Source organism: Salmo salar, chromosome ssa01 (assembly GCF_905237065.1).
Source record: "Salmo salar chromosome ssa01, Ssal_v3.1, whole genome shotgun sequence".
Lineage (NCBI taxonomy): Eukaryota > Metazoa > Chordata > Actinopteri > Salmoniformes > Salmonidae > Salmo > Salmo salar.
The window spans coordinates 66,457,085-66,472,026 of record NC_059442.1 but is presented as its reverse complement, the minus strand read 5'-3'; the positions used below and the strand labels follow the sequence as shown (position 1 = coordinate 66,472,026).

General features: G+C 40.7%; 1 protein-coding gene across 1 annotated transcript; it reads left to right on the top strand.

Annotated features, from left to right (window-relative positions):
• Positions 1–4,121: 4,121 nt before the first annotated feature.
• LOC106608747 (G-protein coupled receptor 26) lies at positions 4,122–8,780 on the top strand. Its single transcript, XM_014206860.2, has 3 exons — positions 4,122–5,000; positions 6,422–6,535; positions 7,463–8,780. Exons 1-3 carry the CDS (start codon positions 4,330–4,332, stop codon positions 7,701–7,703), a joined length of 1,026 nt encoding a protein of 341 aa, XP_014062335.1. The 5' UTR covers positions 4,122–4,329; the 3' UTR covers positions 7,704–8,780.
• The last annotated feature ends 6,162 nt before the right edge of the window (positions 8,781–14,942 follow it).

Below are 14,942 nucleotides of genomic sequence, written 5' to 3'. Positions count from 1 at the left end.
ACTCTATTCTTTATACACTGCTCAAAAAAATAAAGGGAACACTAAAATAAAACATCCTAGATCTGAATGAAAGAAATAATCTTATTAAATACATTTTTCTTTACCTAGTTGAATGTGCTGACAACAAAATCACACAAAAATAATCAATGGAAATCAAATTTATCAACCCAAGGAGGTCTGGATTTGGAGTCACACTCAAAATTAAAGTGGAAAACCACACTACAGGCTGATCCAACTTTGATGTAATGTCCTTAAAACAAGTCAAAATGAGGCTCAGTAGTGTGTGTGGCCTCCACGTGCCTGTATGACCTCCCTACAATGCCTGGGCATGCTTCTGATGAGGTGGCGGATGGTCTCCTGAGGGATCTCTTCCCAGACCTGGACTAAAGCATTCGCCAACTCCTGGACAGTCTGTGGTGCAACGTGGCGTTGGTGGATGGAGCGAGACATGATGTCCCAGATGTGCTCAATTGGATTCAGGTCTGGGGAATGGGCGGGCCAGTCCATAGCATCAATGCCTTCCTCTTGCAGGAACTGCTGACACACTCCAGCCACATGAGGTCAAGCATTGTCTTGCATTAGGAGGAACCCAGGGCCAACCGCACCAGCATATGGTCTCACAAGGGGTCTGAGGACTTCATCTCGGTACCTAATGGCAGTCAGGCTACCTCTGGCGAGCACATGGAGGGCTGTGCGGCCCCCCAAAGAAATGCCACCCCACACCATGACTGACCCACCGCCAAACCGGTCATGCTGGACGATGTTGCAGGCAGCAGAACGTTCTCCACGGCGTCTCCAGACTCTGTCACGTCTGTCACGTGCTCAGTGTGAACCTGCTTTCATCTGTGAAGAGCACAGGGCGCCAGTGGCGAATTTGCCAATCTTGGTGTTCTCTGGCAAATGCCAAACGTCCTGCACGGTGTTGGGCTGTAAGCACAACCCCCACCTGTGGACGTCGGGCCCTCATACCACCCTCATGGAGTCTGTTTCTGACCGTTTGAGCAGACACATGCACATTTGTGGCCTGCTGGAGGTCATTTTGCAGGGCTCTGGCAGTGCTCCTCCTGCTCCTCCTTGCACAAAGGCGGAGGTAGTGGTCCTGCTGCTGGGTTGTTGCCCTCCTACGGCCTCCTCCACGTCTCCTGATGTACTGGCCTGTCTCCTGGTAGCGACTCCATGCTCTGGACACTACGCTGACAGACACAGCAAACCTTCTTGCCACAGCTCGCATTGATGTGCCATCCTGGATGAGCTGCACTACCTGAGCCACTTGTGTGGGTTGTAGACTCCGTCTCATGCTACCACTAGAGTGAAACACCGCCAGCATTCAAAAGTGACCAAAACATCAGCCAGGAAGCATAGGAACTGAGAAGTGGTCGGTGGTCACCACCTGCTGAACCACTCCTTTATTGGGGGTGTCTTGCTTATTGCCTATAATTTCCACCTGTTGTCTATTCCATTTGCACAACAGCATGTGAAATTTATTGTCAATCAGTGTTGCTTCCTAAGTGGACAGTTTGATTTCACAGAAGTGTGATTGACTTGGAGTTACATTGTGTTGTTTAAGTGTTCCCTTTATTTTTTTGAGCAGTGTATATATATATATATATATATATATATATATATATATATATATATATATATATATATATATACATATAAAGTTCCAGTCAAAAGTTTGGACACACCTACTCATTCAAGGATTTTTCTTTATTTTTACTTTTTTCTACATTGTAGAATAATAGTGAAGACATCTAAAAAATGAAATAACACATATGGAATCATGTAGTAACCAAAAAAGTGTTAAACAAATCAAAATATATTTTATATTTTAGACTTCAAAGTAGGCACACTTTGCATTGATGACAGCTTTGCACACTCTTGGCATACTGTCAACGAGCTTCACCTAGAATGCTTTTCCAACAGTCTTGAAGGAGTTCCCACATATGCTGAGCACTTGTTGTTTTCTTTTCCTTCACTCTGCAGTCCAATTCATCCCAAACCATCTCATTTGGTTTGAGGTCAAGTCATTGTGTAGGCCAGGTCATCTAATACAGCACTCCATCACTCTCCTTCTTGGTCAAATAGCCCTTACACAGACTGGAGTTGTGTTGGGTCATTGTCCTGCTGAAAAACAAATGATAGTCCTAATAATCGTAAACCAGATGGGATGGCGTATCACTGCATAATGCTGTGGTCGCCATGCTGGTTAAGTGTGCCTTGAATTCGAAATAAATCATTGACAGTATCACCAGCAAAGCACCCACACACCATCACACCTCCTCCTCCATGCTTCACGGTGGGAACCACACATACGGAGATCATCCGTTCACCTACTCTGCGTCTCACAAAGACACGGCTGTCGGAACCAAAAATCTCAAATTTGGACTCATCACACCAAAGAACAGATTTCCACCGGTCTAATGTCCATTGCTCATGTTTCTTGGCCCAAGCAAGTCTCTTCTTCTTATTGATGTCCTTTAGTAGTGGTTTATTTGCAGCAATTGGACCATGAAGGCCTGATTCACGTAGTCTCTTCTGAACAGTTTATGTTGAGATGTGTCTATTACTTGAACTCTGTGAAGCTGTCATGGCTGTCGAAAGGAGCAGACCAAAGTGCAGCGTGGTTGTAGTTCCACATTTTATTTAATCTGTGAAACGTTGCAATACATAAATAACTGAATAAACAAAACAAACCGTGACGCAGAGAGAAACAAACACTACTCAAAATATAATAACCCACAAAAACCCAGGAAGAAAAACCCCTACTTAAATATGATCTCCAATTAGAGACAACGAGGACCAGCTGCCTCCAATTGGAGATCATCCCCAAAAGAAACAACATAGAAATAGAAAAACTAGAACTTAAACATAGAAATACAAAACATAGAAAAACACAAAACACCCCCTGTCACGCCCTGACCTACTCTACTATAGAAAATGACATCTTACTACGGTCAGGACGTGACAGAAGCATTTATTTGGGCTGCAATTTCTAAGGCTGGTAACTCTAATTAACTTATCCTCTGCAGCAAAGGTAACTCTGGGTCTTCCTTTCCTGTTGCAGTCCTCATGAGAGCCAGTTTCATCATACCTCTTGATGGTTTTTGCAACTGCACTTGAAGAAACTTTCAAAGTTCTTGAAATTTGTTCATATTGACTGACCTTCATGTCTTAAAGTAATGATGGACTGTCATTTCTCTTTGCTTATTTGAGCTGTTCTTGCCATAATATGGACTTGGTCTTTTACCAAATAGGGCTATCTTCTGTATACCAGCCATACCTTGTCACAACACAACTGATTGGCTCAAACAAATTAACTTTTAACAAGGCACACCTGTTAATTGAAATGCATTCCAGGTGACTACTTCATGAAGCTGGTTGAGAGAATGCCAAGAGTGTGCAAAGCTGTCATCAAGGCAAAGTGGCTACTTTGAAGAATCTCAAATATAAAATAAAATTGTATTTTCTTTAACACTTTTTTGGTTACTACATGATTCCATTTGTGTTATTTCGTAGTTTTGAAGTCTTCACTATCATTCTACAATGTAGAAAATAGTAAAAATAAAGAAAAACCCATGAATGAGTAGGTGTAGCTATCAGTTCAGTTCCATTCCCATTTTTGCGTCACCTGGCATGGGGGCTTGAATCAGCAACGTTCTGGCAGTGTCTTTGGCCTTTCTCAACACCCCCAGATATATGGAATTTACATCATATGGAGATAACACAAAGATCAATATGTTGCACGTTCATCAAATTGTAGGTGTCAGTGACATGAGTCGACACTTTATGCATGGTGTTCTATTTTTAAATAAATCTATTTTTGGTAGCTTTGGGGAGGCGATCGAGTGTGCAGCATGTGAGTGTAGGTTAGGGGTGATATATATAGAACAAAAGCTTCCCCGGAGACAGACCATAGGAGAGACTGCGCTGCGTGTTTGCAAAGCTGTCCATCAGTGCACTGCGCGATTGCGCAATGAGGTATCATTGCGCGAGCAATGGCAAGGTAGAAATACTTGGAAACTAACTGCAGCCAGACGTGCAGGGGTGTCTCTATTTGTTTATCACCCGTCCCCGGAGACAGTGGTTCAGTCCGCATCATATAACATCCATAATACTTGGATGCCCTTCTTTGCGATTCCACATAGTGAGCCGGCTGTATCCTTACATGGAGACACGAGAAGGACAACGAATTATAATTGTGACAGTGTCGGATGTTTGTATTTGGACCTCGTAGTTCCAGCACGATGCTATCTTTAATTTATTTCCGAAGCTGGCCGGTGGATTCAATTGTCAAAAGTCCGTATTTTTGAGCGGGACGCACGCACCATGCACATAGCGGACGTAGCTGTATTTCTGTTTGTAGTAGTGATCATCGTTGTATCGTTGCTGTCCAACGTGGTGGTGGTTATCTGCTTTCTGTACAACCCGGAGATTCGAAAGCAGGTTCCCGGGTTGTTTATCCTCAACCTTACCTTCTGCAACCTGTTTCTTACCGTTTCTACCATGCCTCTAACTCTGGTCGGAGTTATCAACCAAGGAAACCCTGGAAGCGGTGGGTTCTGTCAAACTGTGGGTTTCCTGGACACTTTTCTCACCACGAACTCAATGCTCAGTATGGGGGCTTTGAGCATCGATAGATGGGTGGCGGTGGTTTTTCCGCTAAGCTACCACTCCAGAATACGACACCGGGACGCAGTGATAGCTCTGGCATACACGTGGTTACACTCGCTCTCCTTCTCCACGGTGGCCACTTGCCTCTCCTGGGTTGGGTACCATCACCTTTACGCATCCTGTACGCTCTGCAATGTGAGAGCAAGTGACACTAAGACGCAGTTCATCATCTACACTGTGGTTTTACACTCGCTCACTTTTCTCATGACCTTGATTGTGTTGTGTGTAACGTACCTGAAAGTGCTGAAAGTTGCGCGTTTTCACTGTAAACGCATCGACGTGATCACTATGCAGACCGTATTGCTGCTTGTGGATATTCACCCGAGGTAAGCTGTTTAGCCTACTGTTGAGGTGTCCTTGTCTGATTCATTTACTTGTTACATATTTTAAGGTTAGCCCATGTTTACAATTGTTTTGGTACTGCCCATGTGTAGCTTGTTTTTGGTCGCAGGTTCAGGAATGGTTGAAGAATTGCAACATTTACATATATAGCCAACTCTGCAAATAGCACTGCAGGGTGATTTGAAAAATCATAGTCAATCATCAATCGATCAAACAAAAAAGATCATGTAAAATAGTATTGTTGTCCATTAGTTTACTTCAATTAGTGGTGGGGTGGTAAGGTGAAAATATACAGTATATTTACAAAATATATATATATGAGGGATTAGAAATGATGAACACAATTACATTGCTAGAAGCCATGGTCTATCTGTATTATTAAAGCTAATCTACCCGCTAAAAATGTTGCCCACAAATTGTGATTGCACAATGCGATTTCAGCACCACAGGTTTGGTCCAATGTTCCGGTCTCAGATCTCAGGCCTCTTTAGCAAAACTAAAATGACACAAATATATTCCAACACCAAAACTATTCACATACAGATCAAAACCATTATACATTGTGATTTATATTTATGAGTTGAATAGCCCAGACAGGCATTATTGGCAGTTAGTTAACCAATTGTCATTAAATTTGCCTTGCATTTTGATATTTTGTCATAGGCAATACTATGGTCATGCCAACATTACAATAATCTACATACAGAAAAGCAAAAATCATTCTGCATTTTAACAATAGTTTTAATAAAATGTAATACATCAAAACGCTCTGATGTGCATTCTTGACATCCTTTGAGATTACATATTAGATCACTTTAGGCCTACTCTGCCCAGTTTACCTCAAACATTCAAAGAGCTGTTCAGTGAGAGGGATGAGAAAGATGTGAGGAGAGATATGATTGAATCACCCTGAAGCATTTTCTATCTACATCATAGATGTTAGGATAATAGCATGTGTAATTATTTCTGGATATAGTTAAGATCCATGTCTTGAATGGTTTACTGTATTTGATGATCCCTTTTCAATCACCTCCATATTACATAGCTAAAATAATTAAATTAGCCTCAAATCAGTCAATTAATGTGCACTCACTGTCAGCATTGCTTTCTTTTACGTTATCTTTCCTTCATCTTTCTAAGATATGCTGAGGTCAAATCCATGTTATTACCAGTCTATTAATGAATAAGTATGGACCTGGAATTGGACTTGATTTACATAATGGATGTGTTACTGTTCATATATCTTGAACAATCCATTGGCATTGACCTGAGGATGAGTTCTGATACTGTCCATAGAAGCATGCTGTTTTCTCCATCACCCTTCATCCCACTTGAGAGGCCATGTTTAAACCTGTGCTCCTATACGTCCCTTGGGGTGATAATGGTCCCCTCTGTCCTTTGGTAGTGTGCGCCAGCGATGCCTGGATGAGCAGAGACAGCGGAGGCAGAGAGCCACCAAGAAGATCAGCACATTCATTGGAACGTTTGTGGTGTGCTTTGCCCCCTACGTCATTACGAGGTGAGCAGAGGTTCAGATCTATCCTCAACACCACTGTGCATGTGTGGTAGTGTTACATTGTGAGATTGGCTGCTGCAATGACGTCAATTCCCCATCTGAGACCAATGAAAGTTGTCTACTGCCTGACCAAAGACTTGTGCTTTAGCCCAGTGGGTAAAATTGTCGAATTTGCAATGAGGACAACTGCTTTGTGCTAATGAATTTCAATTCAGACTGGAGTCGGCCATAGTCAATTTTTACATCATCATCTTATTATGTTAAATTGATCCGGTGTCTAAATCACTAATCAATCAGCTTGAGGGTGATTTTGTTGTGACCATAGAAGGAGAGGTTCATTTTTTTCATGAGGTATAGGATGAAACCCCAGGGAAGGGAGAAAGAATATAAGAGAAAGAGAATCCATGAGAGAATTACCATGAGTGGACGTGTGATTATGAGTAAGTCTGAGACCATGACGATACTTCGCATTAAACCTGCATTCAACCAGCTCCAACCCTTCAGAAGCGGATACAAAATAACCGTGAAGAAGAAGATCACATCAGTGGGTATAATGATAGTGAGATCCCCATTGTGAGTTTGATAGCTGCTGTGACTCATACGGCCAGTGACCTTACATAAACATTCTGAGAATAAGCCTTGTCCTTGTGTACCACCACTATACAGCGTGGTAAGCACAATGAGGTAAACAAGAGCAACTCCACATCCCATAACATTCACTATCGAATCAGAGCCATGGCATTTTGAAGCGAAATGTTGACATTTTTGAAAGCTTATTAATAAAGAGTTTCCTCAGGACATTAGGTTTTTTGACATCTGTGTTGTTTTTTTACTGTACGCTGGCCTATGAAACATGAGTTGTTTCATAGACCAGCACTGTTAAGCTAAACACTGTTAATAATATAACTTATTCTTTGTCTGTCATGGCAGAATTGTGGAGCTCTCCACCCCAGGACACATAAGCCCTCATTGGGGTGTCCTGTCCAAGTGTTTGGCCTACAGCAAGGCAGCATGTGACCCTTTTGTCTACTCACTGCTCCGAAACCAGTACAGGAAGACATGCAGTGACCTGGCCAACAAGATCTTGAAGAGGAGCTCCTTTAACTCCTCCGTCCGCAGGGTGGAGAATGGCAGGGCTACCGATACCAGCAACACCAATCCCACCCAGTGAAGGGCCTTGCTACTGCCTGACTATGGCAAGATGGAGACATTGAGGTACCTACATACCTAAGTACTGAGTCATGGTTGGAGAGTGGAGAGGGTTGAACAGACCTTAGAAGAGATTGCTGCTATGTATCGATTTCGTACTTTTGCAATTTTGAGTGTGGTTAAGTGTTGCTCTGTTTTCTCATGGTGTGACATGAGTGAGAAAACGTGACAAGTCATTAAATGGGAAGATATGGCAGAGCGTCATATGGGTCATGAATTACTGTTGCTAAGCCAGTGAGTCACTTGTAGTTCATTTAAGTATGTTAATTAGTGTAAAATGTTTTCATTCCAACTGAGTGGTTTTGACAGAGTGATGTCAAGTTGTACCACATATGACTTTAGATAAGACAATTTAGATTTTAACATATGTTGTTAGTCTAGCAACACCACCAGGATTCACTATTCCTGATGGTTTTTATTGTAACATTTCATTACAACCCGCGCTCATATTTTATAACATTGTTTAGTTGATTGCAGTGCTTGAACTCAAATGTTCTATTGCTTGAGTTCCTACACCTCTTGTAGAATATACAGAATATTAGCTCAAAAGTATTGTGGAGTGCCTGCACCATATAAACAGTACCAGAACCCCAAATGAGTACCAGCACCTATTTATGTCCAAGTCGAGAACTGGTTGATTAGTCATAACTTGGTTAGAAGATATTGCCACCTGTTTGAAGTCTGAGCCCAATTAGTTGGTGTGCACAGTAGCATGCCCTAATTATGACTCAGCTAGCTAAGATGATGTAGCTGCAGGCCAAAAGCCTAGGGGAGAGTGCCCTTAAAAAAAGAAATCACATGAAAAAACATGAAAAAACACGTGGTTTTCGGACACCTGTGAAGATTTGCATGTTAATATTTCACATAAAAAGAATATCCCCAACTGTCAATTTTATTTACCACTTCCAGCTACATCTGGTCTCCCACCCAGTGAACGATCCTGCTTAGTTTTAGAGGCAAAGCAGTAGTGGGATGCAGGGTTCTACAGTGAAAAAGTATTTGCCCCCTTTCAAATGTTCTACATTTTTTCATATTTTTATAATAGTGCATAATATTAGATAAAGGGAACCTGAGTTTACAAATAACCCCAAAAATTTATACTTATTTTATTTATTTAATTTACAAAAATGTAATTGCCCCCTTACACGCAATAACTGGTTATGCCACATTAAGCTTCAATGACTGTATCCAAATGCTTCCTATAGTTGTTGATCAGTCTCTCAGGTCGGTGTGGAGGAAATTTGACCCAATCTTCCATGCAGAACTGCTTTAACTCTGCGACATTTGTATGTTTTCAAGCATGCACTGATCGTTTCAAGTCCTGCCACAACGTCTCAATTGGGATTAGATCTGGACTTTGACTAAGCCATTCCAAAACTAAAAATGTGTTGCTTTTTAGACATTTTTATGTAGACTCGATTGTGTGGATTGTGCATTGTCGTGCTGCATGACCCAGCTGCGCTTCAGCTCACAGACGGATGGACTGACATTCTCCTGTAGAATTCTTTGATACAGAGCAGAATTCATGGTTCCTTCTATTTAGGCAAGTCGTGCAGGTCCTGAGTCAGAAAAGCATCCCCAAACCATCACACTACCACCACCATGCTTGACCGCTGGTATAAGATTCTTACCATGAAATGTAGTGTTTGGTTCTTGCCAGACATAATGGGACCCATCTCTGAGATAAATCAGTTCTGCATGGAAGAGTGGGTCAAAATTCCCCCATATCGACGTGAGAGACTGATCAACAACTACAGGAAGCGTTTGGTTTGAGTCATTACAGCTTAAGGTGGCACAACCAGTTATTGAGTGTAAGGGGGTAATTACTTTTTCACACAGGGACATTGGGTGTTGCATAATTTTGTTTATGAAATAAGTATGTAATTGTTGTGTTATTTGTTCACTCATATTCCCTATATCTAATATTAGGTTTTGGATGAAGATCTTATAACATTCAGTATAAAAAATATGAAACGTTTTTTTTTTTGCAATAGTAATAATTTTGTTCTCAACTTCAGAAGTTTTCCTTGATATTAATGGCACAAAAGTAACTCAATCAATAGAGGATTGCACCATATAATAACAGTATTACTCAGTTACACTATTACTCCCCGACACAGTTTCAGTGAAAATCTGTGGGAGGAGGCTGTAGAAATGCAACTACTCTCAAATCCATAGCCTACCCTATGGATGCAAGGACAATTCATGATATCAGAATTATAGATTTAACCATGTTTTTAGGCTTCACAATGGTTGTTTACATTTACTTTGTTTACAAAAATTGGAGTAAAACAAGCTTATATTTTGGGTTCTGATGGGGTACGACAGTTGAACTGAGCTCATGAGGCATTTGTACATTGTAGTCTTTACGAATCTATGAGTACATATTCATTTATAAGTAAAAAAAAATTATGTAGCAACTAAGGATTGCCCCTTTAACAGGCAGTGACCTTCATACTGTATAGCAGAACTATGTCACCATTTAAACGTGATCCATTAACCTGCCCCCAAAAATGGATTTGGTTCACTGGCAAATGTCCCGTAAAATCATTCCCTTGTCACACTTTCTCCTGTTTTGGGCTTTTTAGATGTGGTCACCCTAATTCCACTTGTGGAAACATTGTTACTGCAACATGTTAACACAAGCTTTTCACATGTGAGGAGAACAAGATTATTTCTACCCCATAGAGTGACATTTTCAAAGTTGGACTTTTCTTCCATGTGAAACTGTTAATTAGATAATCACGAGATTGTTTTTTATGTGAACTTGCAATTCCACAAGTGAAAGTGAGATTTTATCGTGGAGTTTTTTTTTAAGTGAAACTGCAAATGTGATTCTAGGAAACCATACACAAAATGTATAATTTCACCAACTATTTAGGAAGAGGTCATTATTTCATGGCGTCTGTGAAGGAAGAAACCACATGGAAAAAGTGGTAAGCAACAAAAAAAAAGCATTTTCACCAAGTCAAAATAATTTATTGTGTTAAGAGGTTTCATGGTATATAAACCAAAGTAGATACTTTTAAAATTGTTTTATACATCAGTTGGGGTCTCGATAAGCATCAATATGTCCTAAACCTAGCATGAAAGTGCATCCTAGCTGTGTGGGCTAATAATATTATTGTCAACATATTTGCATTGGGATAAGTTGAGCCAATGGCCATGGGGTAAGTTGGGCCAAAGGTTGAGCCAATGTCCAGTTGAGCAAATTGAAGTGTTTTCTTCCCAGGCTTAATTAAAGGCATTATCACTGGGATATGACGTAACAACAGGGCCTGGCATCTGTTAAAAATGTTTTTAAAAAGTACAATGTGTTTGTTAGGTGGAAAGTCTGTGTTAAAAGATGCTTAAAATGTTTCAAAGACAAAAAGTGATTGTGATTGTGTTGAATTAGGATTGGGAAATAAAGATAGACATGGTTATAAAAAGGTAGTGATCATATTTCATTCAGTACAGAAATTTGTAGGTGGCTTAACTTACACTGTCCCGCTGCCAAGAGACCAAAATGTTTTGGACAAGCGATGTTTTCAAAACTGTAATGTTTACAATCATTTTGATTATTTTCAGGGATACACAACATCCTGAAATACACTGAGTATACAACACATTAAGAACACCTGCTCTTTCCATGACATAGACTGACCAGGTGAATCCAGGTGAAAGCTACGATCCCTTATTGATGTCACTTGTTAAATCCACTTCTGTCAGTGTAGATGAAGGGGATGAGACAGGATTGCTAAACCTTGAGACAATTAAGACATGGATTGTGTAAGTGTGTCAATCAGGGTGAATGGGCAAGACAAAATATTTCAGTGCCTTTGAACAGGGTAGGTGTCAGGCGCACCGGTTTGTGTAAAGAACTGCAACGCTGCTGGGTTTTTCACACTCAACAGTTTCCCATGTGTATCAAGAATGGTCCACCCCCCCAAAGGACATCCAGCTAACTTGACACAACTGTGGAAAGCATTGGAGTCAACATGGGCCAGCATTCCAGTGGAACGCTTTCGACACCTTGTAGAGTCCATGCCCTGACGAATTGAGGCTGTTCTGAGGGCAAAAGGGGGGGTGCATCTCAATATTAGGAATGTGTTCCTAGTGTTTGGTATATCTTTGTTAGAACGAATACTATATTTCCCTTGACAGAGTGAAGCTGAATGTAAAAAATGGCTCAACTTACCCCACTCTCCCCTACACAATTGAGTGCCTTTCAAACTAAAGATCAAATCACAGATAACATGTCTCTGTATCACCAATTGGAACATCTGGATGAATAACTACTATATATGGGAATATAAAGTGTGTGATAATTATTTTCTTTGGTATGATGACTTGTGTGAAATACTGTAGCTGCAAAGTGAATACAGTGACTCAGCGTCATAGTCGTGTATGATGGTAGAGCCTGGTAGGCGTGTAATGTGGAGTTATCAAACTGTTTTTGAATATTATTATATTGTATTATCATATCATGTATAAAACAGGGTATTTCATTTTTTTTATGTGATAGTACAGCAGTCATATCCGTACCTTTAAAATGTGTTTTAACACATTCTATTTTTACATTACTAACATCCTCAGTATGACTACTTCATCTATAGAGCAGTCACCTGAGCATTCTGTAGATTACATTTTCACTTGTAAAGTTTATTTTGGTGATGTTGGCAACCAGGGTAAGTGTATTGCTTTCATTTCCTTTGAATCTGTGACGCCCTACAGTAGATAGATGAAAAAGTATATGTATTTTGTTAAAAGCCGTCAAAGCAGTGTTCAATTTTGCTAAATACGTTTGTAACTTTATTAAAATAAATGCTGTGCATTTCAAAAAAGGGAGAATGCCTCACTCAGGTTATTTTGTATGCATAATGCTTTTGGTGGTATCAAACAGTATAGCTGTTCGTATTTGCTACCGTGACATGACAATCAAGTCTCTTTTAAAGTTTTCATAATTGGCCATTGCACTCATATAAAATAAGCTAAGGAGATCAGTTTCATTGTAGTTCAAAACATGTTACTGGAAAATAAGTAGTGAAAACTACTAGTCCTGCTTCTGATGAAGTGGAAAAAGCAGGGTTTGACAGCTGAAATCTTTGTGAATTTCGTTGCTATAACAAGACTGACCCTCACAATCTGTTTGATAATCACAGAACCTTGATGGGGTCAAATTGTTAGCCATCTAGCAGTATGGACATCATAAAGAAACAGTCACATTCAATGTCCAGGATGTGATATTATATGGCATGTTCGATGTGAAAATACCACTAAAAACTGGTTAGGCTATACAGTGCATTCGGAAAAGTATTCAGAACCCTTGACTTTTTCCACATTTTACAGCCTTATTCTAAACTGGATTAAATAAATGTTATCCTCATCGATCTACACATAATACCCCATAATGACAAAGCTAAAACAGGTTTTTAGAATTTTTTTTCTAATAATAAAAAACAAAAAACATAAATACTTTATTTACAAAAGTATTCAGACCCTTTGCTATGCGACTCGAAATTGAGCTCAGGTGCATCCTGTTTCCATTGGTCATCCTTGAGATGTTTCTACAACTTGACTGGAGTCCACATGTGGTAAATACAATTGATTGGACATGATTTGGAAAGGCACACACCTGTCTAATCAAATCAAATCAAATTGAATATGTCACATGCGTTGAATACAACAGGTGTAGACCTTACAGTGAAATGCTTACTAACAAGCCTATATACGGTCCCACAGTTGACAGTGCATGACAGAGCAAAAACCAAGCCATGGGTTCAAAGGAATTGTCCGTAGAGCTCCAAGACAGGATTGTGTTGAGGCACAGAGCTGGGGAAGGGTACCAAAAAATAATTCTGCAGCATTGAAGGTCCCCAAGAACATGGTGGCCTACATCATTCTTAAATGGAAGAAGTTTGGAACCACCAAGTCTCTTCCTAGAGCTGGCAATCGGGGGAGAAGGGCCTTGATCAGGGAGGTTACCAAGAACCCGATGGTCACTCTGAAAGAGCTCCAGAGTTCCTCTGTGGAGATGGGAGAACCTTCCAGAAGGACAACCATCTCTGCAGCACTCCACCAATCAGGCCTTTAAGGTAAAGTGGCCAGATGGAAGCCACTCCTCTGTAAAAGGCACATAACATCCCGCTTGGAGTTTGCCAAAAGGCACCTAAGGACTCTCAGATCATGAGAAACAAGATTCTCTGGTCTGATAAAAACCAAGATTTAAGTCTTTGGCCTGAATGCCAAGCATCACTTCTGGAATAAACCTAGCACCATCCCTACGGTGAAACATGGTGGTGGCAGCATCATGCTGTGGGGATGTTCTTCAGCGGCATGGACTTGGAGACTAGTCAGGATCAAGGGAAAGGTGAACGGAGCAAAGTACAGAGAGATCCTTGATGAAAACCTGCAACAGAGCGCTAAAGATCTCAGACTGGGGGGTGAAGGTTCAGCTTCCAACAGGACAACAACCCTAAGCACACAGCCAAGACAACGCAGGACCGGCTTTGGGAGAAGTCTCAATGTCCTTGAGTTGCCCAGCCAGAGTCCGGACTTGATTCCGATTGAACATCTCTGGAGAGACCTGAAAATAGCTGTCACCATCCAGCCTGACAGAGAAACTCCCCAAATACAGATGTGCCAAGCTTGTAGCTTCACACTCAAGAAGGTTGTAACCGCTTCCAAAGGTGCTTCAACAAAGAACTGGGTAAAGGGTCTGAATACTTGTGATATTTCAGTTTTTTAATTTACAATTTGAAAATGTTTGTAAAATTAACAAAATAGATTTTTCCTTTGTCATTATTGGGTGTTGTGTGTACAGTCGGGGCCAAAAGTTTTGAGAATTACACAATATACATTTTCACAAAGTCTACTGCCTCAGTTTGTATGACGGCAATTTGCATATACTCCAGAATGTTATGAAGAGTGATCAGATGAATTGCAATTAATTGCAAAGTCCCTCTTTGCCATGCAAATGAACTGAATCCCCCAAAAACATGTCCACTGCATTTCAGCCCTGCCACAAAAGGACCAGCTGAGATCATGTCAGTGATTCTCTCGTTAACACAGGTGTGAGTGTTGACGAGGACAAGGCTGGAGATCACTCTGTCATGCTGATTGAGTTCGAATAACAGACTGGAAGCTTCAAAAGGAGGGTGGTGCTTGGAATCATTGTTCTTCCTCTGTCATCCATGGTTACCTGCAAGGAAACACGTGC

Coding starts and splice junctions, on each gene's coding strand:
- LOC106608747 (XM_014206860.2), top strand. CDS start 4,330: ATGCACATAGCGGACGTAGCTGTATTTCTGTTTGTAGTAGTGATCATC. Junction 5,001..6,421: donor CTTGTGGATATTCACCCGAG/GTAAGCTGTTTA, acceptor GTCCTTTGGTAG/TGTGCGCCAGCGATGCCTGG. Junction 6,536..7,462: donor GCCCCCTACGTCATTACGAG/GTGAGCAGAGGT, acceptor CTGTCATGGCAG/AATTGTGGAGCTCTCCACCC.